General features: G+C 43.7%; 1 protein-coding gene across 4 annotated transcripts in view; it reads left to right on the top strand.

Annotated features, from left to right (window-relative positions):
• The first annotated feature begins 13056 nt into the window (after positions 1–13056).
• ZDHHC14 (zinc finger DHHC-type palmitoyltransferase 14) overlaps positions 13057–17603 on the top strand; it is a 110768-nt gene continuing 106221 nt past the window's right edge. For all 4 annotated transcript variants that reach the window (XM_059829872.1, XM_059829887.1, XM_059829879.1 and 1 more), the window contains exon 1: positions 13057–13865. In XM_059829872.1, coding sequence (XP_059685855.1) covers positions 13615–13865 — 251 coding nt within the window. In that variant the 5' untranslated portion in view covers positions 13057–13614. The remainder of the gene's footprint in view (positions 13866–17603) is intronic.

Below are 17603 nucleotides of genomic sequence, written 5' to 3' on the forward strand. Positions count from 1 at the left end.
GCTCTGCATAGCAACACTAGATGAAGCCTTAACATGTAAGCACTTGGTTTTATTTAATTCAAGGGGTTAATTATGGTGAACTTTTCTACTGATGAGAACTATTTTTACATACAGATCTCCATGTATTTTATAACATGTTTTTATTTAAAGTTTTCTGCTTCCCATCTATTTGGCATAAGGGCATGGAAGGCAAGTATTTCCTTCTCTCATCTCAGCTCCTCAGCTGGCCTCCTAGAGAGGGTTGGTAGGGAATGTGGGCTGCCTCTGTCTGGAGGGGATATAGGGCAGGCAGCAAAACAGCAAGATGCTGTCAATCTGCCTGAGAACGCTTGGGTTTTGTTCTTGTGTGAGCCTTTCATGGCACAGGCCTGATCACTGACCTTTGCAAAGCGCATTCCTCAGCCTGCCAACTTCTCAGAGGCAGGAGAGGAGTTAAACTTATGAGGTGTATGAGTTGTATGCTTTGGGTAGGTTGGTGGAGAGGAGAGATAAACTGGTGCTTTTCATGACTTTGGAAGGAGTGGGAGGAAGTGGGAAGATTGGGTTTTTTTGGTCTTTTTGTATAAAGAGGAAACTCTTGCTTTTGTCTTCTTGAGGAGGTGCAGAGGAAGGAAGGAAATTAGTGGGGTTTTTTGGTCATGTAGGGAGAGAAAAATTCTGCTCTGTGAGCACTGGTTGGAGTGAACATTCATTAAAGTAGTGCCTTTCTTGCCCTACAGACCTAGGTGGTGCTTGTGAGACTGTGCTGTTGCTAACACACATTTGCCTACCATCCCAGGGCTCAGGATTGCTTGGAGGCAGCAGCAGTGCTGAGATGGATATAGATAGACTGAAAGACGTAATCTTATGGGGCTAATCCACATTGAAGGGTTCACCAAACCCCTCACACAGAGATGGTGTGAGACTCATCCGGTCACAGGGATTCTCACAGAATATGGGGAATTGGCATCCCCTGTATGCTGGCAGTCCATGTGGTCAGCAAGCTGAGTGCACAGTCCCTCCCAACACTGCATGTGTGCAGCTTGGCTGGGTATGGGCACTTCATCCATGATTAAAAAGCTGCAATGCCTGAAAAAAACACAGGTTCTCCAGCTTTGCAGAAGCCAAGGTTCTGCAGAGAGGGAGAGAGTGCCAGCTACCCACTCTGAAAGAGTGGAGAGTTGACAATGACTGGTATTTTTTCTCTTAGTGTAGTTGTAAGAACTGTGTAGACACAGCCTGTGGGAATGTGAATCCTGTCTTTTGTTCCCTGCAATGGGGGAGTCCACACTGGGAAAAGAGCTGACAATATTATCAATGTTGCTGAAGAAGATTATATGGGGATACAGGCTGTGGAGAATGGCTTTGAAGATCTTGACTGTAAACAGACTCACCTTGGATTTGCTGAAGCTAATCTGTACCAGATGCCTCCTGAATATGCATGGATGTCCAGAACGCTAGTTAATGCTGAATGGCAGGTGCTAACTCTGAGACAGGCATCTCGCACGTTGCTTCCTGGGGCCAAGAATTCTTGATTATCTACTGCTCGTCCTAAATACAGACCATAAAATGGTGCCACAGGGAATGTTAGCCTCCAAGATGGCAAAACCTCCTAAGTGATGAAGTATTGGTTATTGCAAAAAATTGGTCCCTGGAAAAAAGAAAAAAATCTACTTCATGTAAGTCTAGAAGTTTCTGCAAGTTGTTCAGATGTGTCATCTAGAGATGGCTTACCTGGCCCAGGCAAGCTCAGGAGAGGCCTGAGATGCTGTCATGATTTCTTGAGCTGTTGCACAAGGTGCAGGTACAGTGGCAGCTGCAGCAAGCAAAATAACGGCAGGTGGGGTGTGTTTGCAGTGTAGCCTATGCAAAGGTTACGGATGTGTGCTAGGCTTATTCTGAGCAACACGTTGTGGTTAGGTATTGTGGTTAGAGCAGACAATTACTGAGCATTGTGCATAATGCATAATAGACAGGGTTGTGGTATGCAGATAAAAAAAGCGTGGGATGGATTTTGCACTAAAAAATGCTTCTCTGTGTGTGAAGAAAGGATGAAGCTAGTCCGCTAGGAAAGCCCTAGCTTTGACCTGCATGCCAAAAGCTAGTCTGCGCTAGTTGGCCTGGACGAGAATCACACAAAATGGAAGTTAAATTGGGTTCTCATAAATCCCCTTGAGTTCCTCCTTCATGCCACCAGTAATTTGCTTTTTGTTAGCATTTTGCTCTGGGGGAATCCTTCCTAGTTGCAGTTATCCTCCGAAGTGGGAAAATGCAAGTTTTTACAGATTATTTCCCCTTAGAAGATGTTCCTTCTGAGTAAGGTGTCCCTAAAAATCCACCTGCAGTTTCTCCCATGGGCAGCGAGTGCCAGGCTTTTCCCCTCTTGATGTCCTCTGCCCATACTCCTCAGCTCTAAGCAGCCACCTGAAGCTTCAGCCATCAACCTTACCGAGTATACACCATCTCTGAGCCATCTAGGGCTGATGCTGTTTGCATGAAGGACTCAGACTCCTCACTATGGGTATTTGGAGACTTCGTTCCTCTGCATGTAATCCCACTTTGTAAATTTCCGCATAGAAACATTTGTTTGTATCTCAAAGTTAAAAGGGGAGCCTACTTACTAGTAACTAAAGCTCTTCAAGTTCAGATATTCACAGGTGTTCCCCTCCTGCCCTCCTTCCTTCTGATGTTACTGGTCACTTGGGGCTCTGTGGCTGAGAGGTAACTGAATTAGGATGGTCCACTTCATCTGCTCCAAGCTGGAGGGAAGGCAGGCTGAGTGCGCCCTGCTATAGTCAAAGTGAAAAGATTTCTCCAATGTCTGCTTACACACACCTGTGGTACAAATGAATACGTGGATTTCACATTGGGAGGAACTTGGGTTACTGGTAAACACTTTTGTTATCTTTACATCAAGTCTGAGTTTAAATTGTTCTTCCAATCTCATTTCTTTCTGAAGTTAAGATTTTTTTCTGTTCTATTCCTGCTAGTATTCTGTACCTACACTCCTTCTAATCAAATAAAACATACCAATTCATAATGCCTCCAGGACTAATTTTTGCGTATTATTTGTTGCATGAATAATTTTCTTTAGAATTCTGAATGGTATTCCTGGATTTGCTGGTTACAGTTTTATTGGTTTAAGATGTGATTATACTGCAGACTGCCATTTGCTCATCAGAATTAATTTATATGAATGCTAGTAGATTAGTATAAACTAATTCTACAATAATTCAGATTTATAAACTCATTTTCCTATTTTGGTGTAAAAAGCGTATGTTCTGAAGCCTTTACTCTCAGAATTTTGGCCAAAACCTTCTCTTAACCATACAAATAATTCCATACCTTTTCTAATACGAAGTTCCTGAATTTTTTGAAGAGTAATTATTGGTTAAAATAATTAATGGCTAATAATCTTACAGGAAAAAAGTAGAAGCATGTCTTATGAGGCCACAGGCATATTTGAAGAAGACAAACTTAATGCTTAAAAGTGAGCCATTACATTGACTGCAATATGAAATACGCATTTATTAAGTGAAAATCACATTTCCATCAGCAGATGTTGCATCAACTAGTAGTTAAAAGTAATTGCTAAAACTCTGGTGCCATAAAGACATACCTAGTCAGGCACAAGCTTCTCAGCAGCGCTAAGCCCATCCATTTAAGTGTTCACAGAAATATGGGAATGGTAAGTGTAGTAAATAAATGAACAAAAATAGCAGAAAAATGTTTTTGTTTTATGCCTCTGACCACACTTGTGTATGATCAGTATCACGTTTCTGTTGATTGTCAGACTTCCTTTCTCTACAGCAGTGTTGCCAGCCATATGATTCATGAGTCATATCTAGTCCTTTGTGTACAGAGCTCATTGAATATTTGGATTCTACAGAGTATAAATTATCAAGTAAATGAAATAATTTTTTATCCTGTTTGCTGGGTGGGGAAGGGAAGGAACCCAGGCTTTCCAAATTTGAAATTAATTCAGTCCTTGAAGTGCTCTACCCCTGAGTCTGTCATGGCTTATTGTCCTGAAAACAATAGCTCTGAGAGGTGTAAAATGACCTGTTCTCCCTTATTCTTTTTGCTCATTGTTTTATGGTAGGAAGGTGGGAAAGAGAGGTGAGTATGAAACCCAAGACCAACATTGCTGTTTGCTGAAAGAAAGTATATGCAGCGGGGGAGGGCAGGTCTAGAAGAGACATAAAAACAAGTTGAAGGCACGGAAAGGAGTATGGGAAAGAAAAGAAAGGAACAAGAGAACAAGCAATGATATAACACTGAATCTTCCCCATTAATGATGCCGAATTGTGACAATAAAGCATTAAAGAGATTTTCAAAAGCAGTTAGCTCCATTTTGAGATGGCCTAGTTAAGTGTTTAATGATGCAGATAGCCCCCCTCTGGGATTTACAGAAGTCTCTAATTGCCTAATTCCTCCAGGAAAACTATTACGTATTTTGTGTTAATCCATATAAACACACATCATAGATGTGATCCACTGACAGCAATGGATGGTTCTGCTGTAAATGCTCAAAGTGTGTAGTCCAAAACAGTGAAACAGCCCACAACTATAATTATAAAGAAGGTTTTTCTCAAAATGAGCATCACACTCCTGCATGAGCTGGATGGAATTACTTTCTTGCACTCCACTGCAGAGTGCAAGTTCCTACTTTCCCACAGTACTGTAAGCAGCTGTTTGCTGAGGCAGCAAGGAAGAGAAAGGAAGAGGCAGTCAGGAAACGTACACAAAGGGGGGCAAAAAAAGTTGTATGAGAGGGAAACAGGAGCATACAGATAGATAAACTTGTGTGCCCAGGTGGCCAAGAAGGCCAATGGCATCCTGGCTTGCATCAGAAACAGTGTGGCCAGCAGACCTAGGGAAGGGATTGCACCTTTGTACTCGGTACTGGTGAGGCCACTGCGTTCAGTTTTGAACCCCTCAGTACAAGAAGGACATTGAGGTGCTGGAGCGTGTCCAATGAAGGGCAAAAAAAATGGTGAAGGGTCTGGAGCACAAGTCTTATGAGGAGCGGCTGAGGGAACTGGGGCTGTTCAGTCTGGAGAAGAGGAGGCTGAGAGGAAACCTTACCGCTCTCTGCAGCTACCTGAAAGGAGGTTGCAGAGAGGTGGGTGCTGGTCTCTTCTCCCAAGCGACAAGTGATAGGACAAGAGGAAACAGCTGCAAGTTGTGCCAGGGGAGGTTTAGATTAGATATTAGGAAAAATTTCTTCACTGAAAGGGTTGTCAAGCACTGGAACAGGCTGCCTGGGGAGGTGGTTGACTGACCATCCCTGGAGGTATTTAAAAGACGTATGGATGAGGCACTTAGGGCATGGTTTAGTGGTGGAGTTTAGCAGTGTCAGGTTAACGGTTGGACCTGATGATCTTAAAGGTCTTTTCCAGCCTAAACAATTCTATGATCCTATATTTGCAGTTATTCTTTTGTCAACCAGGAGTCCAGTCCCTTCTATAGCCCCAAGTAGGAAACAGGAGGAAAAAAAGAAACACCTGTAAAAGGGATATTCTTGTACACAGGAGATATTAGTTAAAGAACTATCTCAAAACATTTTTATGATTTTAATTGGTTAATTAAAATAATTGCAGTTGACAGCATCCCTTTAATTACGTGACTGTTTGTAGGTGTGTATTTTACTCTTTTTTGTTTTGTTTCCTATGGGAACAGACTTACGCAATTGTTTAAAGTGTCAGTCAGATTTTCCTTCTCCCCCCCAAAGGAAAACTTTGGAACTTGCTCAGCTGAATAGGCAAGATGGTAGAAGTTTCAAGTATAATTAAGTTCTTAAAAGTTTCCTGAAAATCAATGGAAGAAAGACAAATTAATGCCAACGCTGTGGAAAGGACTTGGTCATTATGTACTACCAACCTGATCAAGTCATAATGAGGTGGCTTGAGCTTATCTAACAGTCCACCACTACCAGAGGTGAAGGTCCTGCTCTCCTTTCCTTTTCTGTCTTTAAGCTGCGTGTTGTTCCTCTTACTTTTTGCCACCTCTTGCACCTATGGGATGCCTCCATGAGTACGTCTGGTTGAGCCTGAAATTCGGTGGCAGCCTAGACCAATCTAATTGCTGTCTACAGTCCTACTCTCTGCCCTTTAAATTTATATCATATGTATTTATAAAGAAGAAAACTCTTTCCTCTTTCACTTCCTTTTCCCCGGGCAATGTGTTCCTGCCCCTCCCTTGTACCAGTCCTGGATGCTTTGTCATGTCTTTTGCTGAGTCATTTCAGCATGATAAAGTGGCAGAAAATTAACTTGATGGGGAAAAAAGTGAATAGTTTTCTATTTCTGCTGATACTTTTGTACCAAGACAGCTCAGCAAAACATACGATGAGCAGTGGAGAGGCTGCAAAGGAGAGGGTGGAAGGGTCTGAGTAGTGGAGAGGACAGGACAACTGCCACCCTTCACTGCTAGTTTAGGAGCAGGGAAAGGGGCAGAGAGGGAGGCCTTCCTCCCTTGGTGCTAGTGAGCTGCTACCTCTGCTCAGCCACTCACCCATCTCAGGTCACTTCACTTTTGGTCATTTGGTGGCAGCCAGCTGGCCCCCCTGCTCAGCATGTCTGCAGGTCCCCATTAGCCACAGTATGCGATTCTCTTGTCACGTGGGGAATGTCATGCAGACCATGGGGGAAAGCGAGGTTGTTGCGATGGGGAAAGGAAATCCAGCTCTGTTTCATCCACTGCTCACACAGACACTTGTTTTAATATTAATTGTGCTGAACACAAAAAATGAGGCCTGGCTTAACAGTAAGGAGTTTAGCAACCTAGAAATTGGAAAGCAGATGTGCTGTGAAGAGTACAGATGGGTATGACCCATGATCATATGTTTATTTCTCTGAAGTGCTAAGTTCATTTCCTGTACGTATTGTGGAAAAAAAAAAAAAGAGGAAGTTTACTGAAGAAAAAGTACTGGTTTGGTGAACTGGGGTTAGGATGAAGCTGTATGAATCGTGTTAATCAAGAATCAATAATGTGGATGCATGACCTTCACTGAAGTCTACAGAAATTTCTGTATAGTACTGACCGATTAAATGATGCTGTTCTGCATCAAGCAATGATGAATACAAGGTTCTTCACAGGGAAGCAAAACATCAAACAAACTGTAATTCACTCCACTGTTTGAACAGTGTGCTCTACTAATACATGATGTAAGACTGAGGAAAATTATTTCCTGGCTCCAGCGAGGGAACGTTTGATGTGCTCCAAGACTGATAACACTGGAAAATTTGGGTTTTTTTCTTCATGTAACTGTATTTTCCTGGCCCTTTCTTTTGATTGGCTCATGTTCTATGTCAGCTTTCCAGAATGAAAGACTTTTTTCTTTCCTTCACTCAAATTAGAGCAAGAAGAAATGTTAAATAGAGTTAAAACACCACACTGATCATCTCGCACAACGCTTGTGTTTATTTTTTCAGTTAAAGTTGTCAAATTTTGAGGCAGTTTCCCTTCAGCTTTGGAAGCAGTCATTGTTCAGGGAAGCATGGCCAATTCTGAAAACTTCTGGACTTAGCATTTTTAAGGAGAATTCTCTTCTTATTCTGCTGGAATAAATTAAAATATCCATAGATTCTGATTTCTATCCAAAGCAATGAAGCTGTATGGTAAGAAGCCAAAGTTAGAAGTTGAAAAACTATAAAAATATTCCAGGCTCTGTATGATTAAGCCATTTCAGATTTTTAAAATATAAACAATTGTGTTTCTAATGCTTCAAAAGAGAAAAAAAGCCATCCCAATCAAGAGATAAGGTTTTAACATGCAGTGGATAAATGTAAATACAAAATTGATTCTGGTCTCCAGATCTTGCCATGAAAAAGCTTTCTTACCTCCTGTGGTCTGCTTAACTCACCTAATGCAGAGAAGTGGTATATGTTACACTTTTTTGGAAGGCTGTACAATAAATGACTAGTCATCTTGGTCTTTCAAAAGCAAGACTTAAGAGACACTTAAAAGCTTTTTGGACCTCCTTAAGTTGATCACATTGTTGTAATGAAAACCTCTCTTTATTTTTTTGATTCCTTAGAGAGTGATTCTGATGTGCATTCTCACGCTCTCTTCCTGCCAACTTTTATGAAATGTAGTATTTCTAGTTTACCCCAAACCTTTTTCAAGGAAATGAAGTACTTTCACAAAATGAATAGTTGGTATTGGTAAGACTCTAAAATGATGGCTCACTCTCCAAGCAGTGGTACAGGGGGAGGTTACTTCTGAAAAACAGCAGAGAAAAAGGAGAGAAATATTTGGTCAGGAAAACAGGTATATTGTAGAAAACAGCGTTATGTGCTCTTGACATTGTAAACTGGCATGTGTGATATACTGTAGTGTTCAGCAAGTCTGGACCTGCAAGGCTACTTTCAGTGTCTCCCATGACAATGGTATTATCAGTACTTTGTTTGAAATTTTTTTAAATTTATTTTTCAAAATTCATTGTGAAAGATGTGGAAAATGTGCCTAGAAAATGTGTCCACGGCCGTGCCTAGATTTCTTTCCCCACCTGTAAGAATATCAGAAGATCTTTCAGTTCAATACCTGTTACTTCATCCCCCCTTTTTGGTTGGAAGTAAAAAGCGATTCATTTGGCAGTGTAGGATGTGTGGAGTACAGATATCTTACGTCCAAAATGCTACAGTTTGCTAATTTGTGTTTATTTAATCACTTAAATACTTTGTCTGATAATGCTTCCAGCATACCCAAGCAGATTCTGTCATGAAGCATGGTAACAGATGTTCTATATATGTAAGGTGATGTGTCATCTCAGCAAATTAGCTTCCCTTTTGTTTTAAGACTTGCCCTTACCACACCTCCACACTGCAGACAGGGTAAGATATAGCAACTTTCAGTGGCAACAGCTCTTTCATTAGCATTTTCCTAACAAAAAGATAGTCTGTCTTTTTTTTTTTAAACTAAGTAATGTTGCTACAACATATTCATCTATTGCACGAGATCAACCTGAGTCACAAATAAGAAATCAGAAGAGTACATACCATAACACATGATCCTACAAAGTTTTATGAAGAGAGAATATTTGTCCTATGTACTGTGTTGAAGATGTAATCTATTCAGTGCCTCAAACCAATTTTCATTAATGTTGTGAATAAATGATAACAAATGCTTTCAAGAATAATGTTGACTGTTGTGTGAGATACTAGCTGTATAAAGTCTTTTTCATACGGAAGTTTTCAAATTGTTTTGAAAGCAACTTTAAAGAGGTGTTGCTAGTGTGTTCACAATGTTTGCAAAAGGACGTCAATAATACTCTAAATTCCAATGCAACAGTCATACTGATTAGGGACTAGAACAGGCTATCATGTGAAAAGTACAATGTGTGGCACTGGATGACCCTGTTAGAATCAAAGTAGAGTCATTATTGGAAGTAAAAGTGTGTTTGTTATCTGAGTTTGTCTTTTACAATTATTTTTCCAGGCACTCCTCAAATTTCTTTATATATTTCTCTCAATTAATATGACTGAAGTTCACTTCCCAGCCATAATGTCTTAAAACCCAAGGGAAATACTGTGGAGTGAGACAGCAGCTTGAACAAGGTGCTGGTATTGTTTACAAATGTTTTGCTTCTGAAGTGTTTCTGAAATTAGCCTGAGTGCTACCTGTGAAGATAAGCCAACAATGACATTTTTACATAAACTGTTCGCTCTATTTGCAAATGTCTAAAATATTTCATAATCTCAGGAGAGAATAGTGCCATTTGACATCATACAGTCATTAATACTGTCAAAGCAGTGAAGACAGATCTCCAGCAATATGCTAATAAAAACCTGATGAAGACTAAAAAGGCTTGTCAGTGAACCACAAAATTTCTGTCAGCAGCCTTCTGCAGGCATATATTGATGCTGTATTCATGAAGATAGAAAGAAAAGTTACTAGCTGCTTATAAAAAACATTTCAAAGAACAAAATATGCTGTGATATCGAAGTTATGAGATAGCAGGCAAACTGTTGACAACAGGCACTACAGGAGGAGGAGGAGATGGGAAGGAATAATACAGCAGCATCTATTACATTACATGTGGAAAAAAGGATGCCAATGCATTTGCAAGAGAGACGACATGAGAAACTGGTTTTACATCCCGCTGCCCACTAACCAAAGGACTATTCCTTTACACCTTGCAGAGGGAGATACCCCTCCATATTTTTCCCATGTGGCATTAACATTTCCAAAATTATTCTTGTGTATCAAGAAAATGGATCATAGACTCACCAGGAAAGTGTCTACCAGGCTACTCTGTATAATTTGGTTACAAAAGTAATTAATTTCCTCCAAGGAAGGGTGAGTATCCAGTGCTGGTCAATCTGTTCCATGGTTCCTTTGTTATCAGGCACTGTTTATGGATAAAGAATTAGCTTATCATATTAATTAAAGGGATAAATATTCCATTCCAAAATTAGAAATAGAATTGTGAAAACAGAAACACATTGCCCGTATATGAGAACTCAACTGCATCCTTATGCTGTTTTTTTGGTGTCTCTCCTAGGACAACATCGAAGAGAGATGCAGGCTGGTTGTAATATATCTTAACTTTTTCCAGAATTTTTTTCAGTATCCTTTTGGGTTTTTTGAACTGAGGGTTGATTCATACCGCGTAGTTATACAACTATGCTAGCAAGTTGCAAGCTTTTGTAAAAGATGCATCAAAGTGAAACCCTTGCAGCACTGTGCGTGCCAGCTTATCTCTAGCAGTTCATGGAGAACATACTAGGCAGAAACAGCAGAAAGTAACTTGGAGAGTGGTTCTTTCTCAAAATGGGCTCTCTGCAGGTGACCCTGCCACCGGTGGCATTTCGCATTCGGGCGGTACTGTGCAAGAAGGTCTCGGTGCAGGATTGTGTTTCTGGAAAAGCTCTTCCTTCGTGGCTCGTACCTTTCTGGGCTCAGCCTCATGAAGTCAGGACAGAATAAGGGTCTGTACGAACACCTCAGCGTTGGTGGACAAGCCCGTTTGTTCCAGGAGCGTGCAGACACCACCGCTAAAGCAGTGAAACGTTGGCATGTCCGAGCAAAAGCAGGGACAACCGCCTGTTGGCCCATCTCACCCGTGCAGCGGAGGACTGCGGGCAGGAGCAACTCCTAGTTACGCTGGGTGCCCAGGGAGCCGCAGGGCAGCGCCAAGCTGGAGGGATGGAGCAGGGGCTGCAGCCCCGGCCCTCAGGCCTGACGGAAATACGAACCCGGCCATAAACGCCAGCCGCGGCCGTGCCCACCCCAATGGAAAGGGCAGCCGGGGAAGGCAGGGCTACCTCGCGGGGAACGGGGCCCTGCGAAGGGGGAGAGGCGCAGGTCACAGCCGGGCCCGGCGAAGTCACCCCAAGCCCCGCACAGGGCGGCAGCCACCCGCCCAACAGCCGCCGGGGCAGCCCCGCCCCTCCCCGCTCTGCCCTCGCCTCGCACCGGGCCCTGCCAGCGCTCCCGCGCTGCCCGGCGGGCCCGCTCCGCCCCCTCCCGCCGGGCCGTCTCGCAAGGCATGCTGGGGCTTGTAGTCCCACCCACCGCCCTCCCGCCTCCGAGGCCCCTTCACGGGCGCGGGGGAAAGAAACTACAACTCCCGGCGGGCGGAGGGGCGCGCCCCTGAGCGTCCCTGTCTGAGCCTGCACGGGGAGGGAGGCTGGTCCCGCTAGGTCGGGCCGCGTGGGCGGGGTTTGCCTTTCCCTGTCGCTCACCCGCACAACTCGCTCGCCTGCGGCCCGGCAGCTGGAGCAGGGGAGGACGGGGCCGCCGCCGCCGCCCGGGGCTGACGGCAGACATCGCTCGTGGCTCGGCGGCGCGTGCCTGTGTGCGCGCGTGCTGGGGGCGGCGCGCGGTTGGTTGCGTGGGCTGGGGGAGGCGAAGGCTGAGCGGGCGCCCCGCGCGGGCGGGGAGGCGGCGGGAGCGGGACTGCAGCGCAGGCACCCGCCGCCCGGCTCGCTCCCCTGCGCCTCCAGCCCGCCCGCTGGGCGGCTACCTGCGGAGGCGGCGATGGGGAAGAGTTAGCGCTGTCACCGCGCTCCAGCGGCCGCAGGGAGGGCTGGGCCGGGCCGGGCCGGGCCGGCGGCGCGGCGCGGCGTCCCCGCCGGGGGTGGTGCGGGGGACCTGCCTGCCCTTTCGCCGGGAAGCGACTGACTGACCGACCGACCGACCGCGGCGGGGGGTGCGCGCCTGTGTGGTCCGGTCCCTCGCCGCCTCGCCCCCGCTTCTCCCGCGGTGGGCCGCCGCTACGGTGGTTATCGCCTCCCCCAGAAGATGAAGAGGTGGCAGCTGCTGCTGCTGGGTCTGGCTGCTGGGGAGCAACCTGGATAGAGGCTCCAAAAAAAATAGGGGGGAGAGAAAGTCGTCACTCTCCGGCTCGCTGAGGCGGGGCTGGGCGTTTCTCTCACCTTGCTCCGGGCAAAAGCACAGCGAAACTAGGGACGCCGGAGGGCAGCCGGTCCTCTGCGCCGAGGGGAGGGGGCAGGATGCGGGGGGGGGCCCGGCACCGCCGCGGGCCGTGGGCGAGAGCCTGCGCCGCGGCGCCGTGCGACCGCCTGCGGCGGCCCTGAAGCGGGCGGCGAGGATGGTGAAGGGAGGGAGAAGTCCCGGCAGAGATCTCCCACCGGCGGCGAAACCTCCCTCTCCTCTCCCTCCGCAACCTCCCTTCCGCAAGGCCGCCCGCCCCGCGGGGCTGAGGCGCTGGGGAGTAGAGGCGGCGGCGGGGACCTGTTGTGTAGGGGGAGGCGGGGGTTAAGCGCGGCGGCGGCGCGGGGCGTGAGGCGGGCGAGCGGTTCGGCGGGAGGGAGGATGAGGACCTGCTCCCGAGGCGCTGCTGTCTGTCGGGGACCTGTCCTGCCCCGAGCTGCCTCCGGCTCGGGAGAATCCCCTTCGGTGGAGTCGTGAGAGGGGAGGAGGGCCCGCGGGGAGCCCTGCGCCCCCAGGTCTGCGCGGAGCGGCGGACGCTTCCCGCTAAATTGCGGCTCCAGGAGGAAGAGCTTGAAGTGTGCCTCAGAAGCTGGAGTTGCAGCCTGGTTTCTTTCTTGCCTTTTTTTTTCCCCTTCCCTCCCCCCCCCCCCCCCCCCCCAATGATTTGTTACGCGTGTCTCTTGAGGGAGCGTTTTAGGAATGGTCATTTTTAGCAGTGAAATCTGCTGCGCAAAGGAGGATTATAACAAATCTCTATGAATGATAGACTCGATTGCTAAATCTTGCCTTGACCAGCCTTCTGACCCTCGGAGAGATCTCTCAGGGTGTGCGTGGGAAGGAAAAAAACCAAACCCTTCCATTTGAAAATAAACTTGAAAAAAAAGACTAAATGTTTTTTTGGACAGCCTAACCGCTTTATAATTACTTTTTTTTTTGGTCTTGTTTTGTGATAAGTTGTTTTGAAAAGGATTGTCCTACATGGTTGTTTTGTAACTGGTGGAGGAAGGAAGGAAGGATCCCTCTCAGCCGTTTCTGATATGACAGCTTTGGTTTCTGAAGAACTGCTGTTTGCATGATACAACTATTGCTAGTCTGGTAGCAGACTTTTCATCTTTTTATTTGCTTTTTTAACTGGGGCTGGTGGAGAGGGTTATCTTGGTCAGAAGAATATTTGCACATATATATATTGTATATATTTTTGGTGGGGTTCTCCCCACAATTTACTCTCTCTTGATGACTCCTGGAGGTGGTAGTGGGCCCATGAAAGACTGTGAATACAGTCAGATCAGCACACACAGCTCTTCATCGCCCATGGAGTCTCCCCATAAGAAAAAGAAATCAGGTCCCAAGAGAAAATGGGAGGTTTTTCCTGGAAGAAACAAATTCTTCTGCAATGGGAGGATCATGATGGCTCGACAGACTGGAGTCTTCTACCTGACTCTTGTTCTCATCTTGGTCACCAGTGGACTCTTCTTTGCATTTGAGTAAGTGTCATGAAAGTCTTCATATTTCCCTTCTCTTCTTCTAGTTAGTTATTTTCTGGGTGACAGAAAAGTAAACATGATTATCCAGATGTCATAAAGAATGCTGACTGAATTCAGCTAATGTTAGTTTATATAATTGAAAATATGATCTGATAAGATACTGAGGGATGCACAATCCTGTTTTGGTTAGAACAGTTTCTGTGGAAAACTGATGTTTGAGGATTAAGGTTGTAATGCTTTTATACCACACGTTTCCAGCTCTTGCTGATGTTGCAAGAGGAGTGTAAAACAGCAGGTTTGGGATGGTCAGGAAACGGTATAGCTTCTTGTCTATCAGTTACTCTGCTGAGAATCAAAACTGGCAGGTGCAAAAATACTGACCCTTTGTTGCAGAACTGAATGCAAGAAAAGCAATATCTTTCATTAGTTTATGAATTAGGCCCTTTTCTCTTTAAGTTGTTTAATAGCTTCTAAATGAAAATTCCAAGTTAGTGGAAAAAAAAAAAACCTGTACAATTTTGCATGTACCTAGCTTTCCACCACTAGGTAACAGCATTACTTTCTGTTTGTGGTGATAACTTGTATGTGAGTTTGGTCTTAATTTAAGCTATGTTTATTCTGGAGTTTTGGATTTTTTTTTTTTTAAGCAGGCTTATGGTGCCATCCTAGAGCTTTTTTCTCTGTTGCTCTGAATCTTCAGGAGTCCCTTTCATCTGTATAAAGTGAACACAGTATAAAGTGAACACACAGTGACAGCAAATCAAATATACTGATATTTGCACTAAAGTTGGAATAGTTAAATTAACTATGCATGACAATAAAGAATTAGGCAGTAGATATGAACAATACAGTTCAACTTTTATTTACCTTTTTTTTTAAAGCACCGAGTACAAAGATGCTCACGCTGCCAAAACACTTGCTATAGTAATTGAATTCTTTTTAAAGAGTTAATGCTACTTTACCTGTTTTAAATTATTGTAGCTTGATTTGTGGTTTGTGCCAGGAAAAAATTCTTCGAAATACATACACAGCTCTTACCATTTTCTCGAATAGGAACTATTATTTATAAATAAGCTTCAGCACTACCTCCAGAAATTCTGTTCGCTTTGCTAAGTGATACAGTTGAACAACAAAGGTCACTCATTAGTTGGCATCTTCAAGGAAGAAGATAGTGACATTAGAAAATGGTAAATTGTACCAGTTAAATGTAGACCATCTTAACGTACGGGTAGCAGTAAAGAAGGTAAAAATGCTCAGCAGGTAACCAGTGGCTAAATATATATGCGAACTCAGCAGACAAATTGTCTTTAGTGGGCTACAGATTACTTTAGAGGGATTTATTATTTGTAAATCTTCTGCAGACATTGTGAAGCTGCTTGAACATCCTTTGAGTAGTTGAAATAAGACAGTCAATGACGGTACCCATGTACTGCAAATGTGCTTACTTTCCTGGTTTTAAAGAGGTATTAAAGGTGTAACCTGATAGTATTGTATCAGGACTGGGTGCTACTCTATACAAATGATTAGGCCTAGTTTTTGAAAGCTTTTCTATGTGGGCTGACACTTGCATCTGTGTGCGGTCTCATCGCCTTCAGCAGAGCCTCTGAAGGCAAGCGCTGGATTTCCTGCAAATACCAGAATATAAATGTAGGAGTAAAACTGTAATGTTTTATAATCATGATTGTAAAACTTATTTATTAAGCCACAATTTAGAGTTTATTTATACATTTTAACACTTTGATCCTTCAAAGATAAACATTCCCTGCAGCTGCATGATTCAGAACTGCTAAAGCAGGATGAGCTGCTATCTGTTCATCACCTTCTGATTTCATTACTATTGTGAGTTATGCACTCTACCAGAGTCAAACACTACAACTGTCATGTCTTTGAGCTTATTTGCAGTGTAACCATACGTGATGGACAATGTTTTCAGTCAAGCTACAGCATTTTGGTATATAATTGGTGCTTATTCTAACTAGAGTCTAGAAGCAGGGAAAAATCTTTGGCTTTATATAACGATATAAATTCTGTGTGTGTGTACTGGTCTTGAGTCATTCTTGTATCACTTGCACTGTCCTTTTAAGGAAAATCGAAGTAGAGGTTTGCAATGATACTTCATTTTTGTAATAGTAAGGTAGATTTTGGTCTTTTAAAAGCAGTTGCGCTGGAAAATTATTGCTCATCCTCTGAAGGCTAATTAAAAAACAAATCTTAAGACTATGAGAATGATGTTCAGCATGTTTGTGATGTTTGAACTGCAGAAGGTTGTTACTGTTACAAAGAAAAGGGGGGAGTCTCTTTGGTTAAACAGTGTTACTTGAAGCAGTTTCTAATTGTGTCTTCTAGTAGTAGTCTGAAGTTACTAGTTATTGATCAGTTAATAACATCTTGAGTTGTTAGTGTGTTACTTCTATTACTTGGCTGATTTGGTTATGACACTTCTCATTAACCAGCTATTTACAGCATATGACAGAAATGTGTTTCAGTCTTTGCGTACCCACGGGGCAAAGTGATTTTTAAATGGGCATGTGCCTTGTGTGTCTGAACTCTAAGGTCAAACTGTCGTTGAAGAGGAAGATACCCTGTATGTTCTTGGAATTGTTTGGTCTTTTTGCTGCAATTGAAATAAGTGATTTTGTTCCCTTTGGTTTGGGAAACTGGAAAATAGGTATTCATGTTCCAAGTCATTCCTTGGTTGCAGGCAGTGAAGGGGGGGAGTAGGAAAGAGATGGCTTTGACAGCTAATTCCTGGGAAAGCACTGTGCTAACCTAAGCATTTGTCCTTTATCCTTTTGGCTTTGTTTTTTCCTCTAACATGGTTTTTTCCCCCCCTTCCTTTTATTTTACTCTTGACACCCATTCATCCAGAGCTGTATCTATCTCATATGCTTTGGAATCCTCTCCAGGGGAGAAATACATTTCTCCGAGTCAACAAATCCTAGCTCTCCAAGAGCAAACATATGTCATACATCTTGACCTGTATAGCTTTTGACATTGAACCATGCCTTTGTAACCTTTTTCTTCATATTTATGCTTGTGTGCTTTTTCTTGCCTACTTTTTCCAGCTCCTGCTTTCAGCTGGTTTTATTCCTTTCTCTGTGTTGGCTTTAATCTCTCATATACTTCAAGTATATCACCAGTTCTTCCTTTTATCATTTCACTGTTCTTTCTCATTTTCAAAGAGGTAAGCCAGAATTTGCTTAAAAGAAAAACAACAAACCATAAGCTTTCAAGCAGGTGAAGTATTTATAATTCCTGCCTCCCTCTTCTGAAGGAGGAGAATGCAAATAACAAGCAGTTTTATTTCTGTAACTTGTCTATTAAATCTAACATGAATTATTACAAGCACTTTTGGGTCCCAAGAGGGATGCTGTGCTTGAGGTACTCTTAAAAATGATGCCTGTTTTAAAATCCTTAAGATGAGGTACCACAAATTACTTTAATTTGTCTTTAAAATTTGGGTATGTTGTTTTATCTTGGAAATACATTTCCTAACTCTAACCTTGTGATATTAGCTGTTTTTCTTTTTTTCTTGCAAATTTGGCTTTGATGAACTTCCTTTTTTTCCTTTGACTTGCCCCATTGCACAGACATACATATTTTTTTAAACTATTCAGTGCTCATGTGAAAGTAGCTGCATGAAAAGCTTGGAAAAGAAATTCCTTTCCCCAGAGCAAAGATAGTATCCGTAACTGAAGGGCAGATCTCACTGCTGTACCTAGCCAGTTCAACCACTGT

This window comes from Gavia stellata, chromosome 2 (assembly GCF_030936135.1).
Source record: "Gavia stellata isolate bGavSte3 chromosome 2, bGavSte3.hap2, whole genome shotgun sequence".
NCBI lineage: Eukaryota > Metazoa > Chordata > Aves > Gaviiformes > Gaviidae > Gavia > Gavia stellata.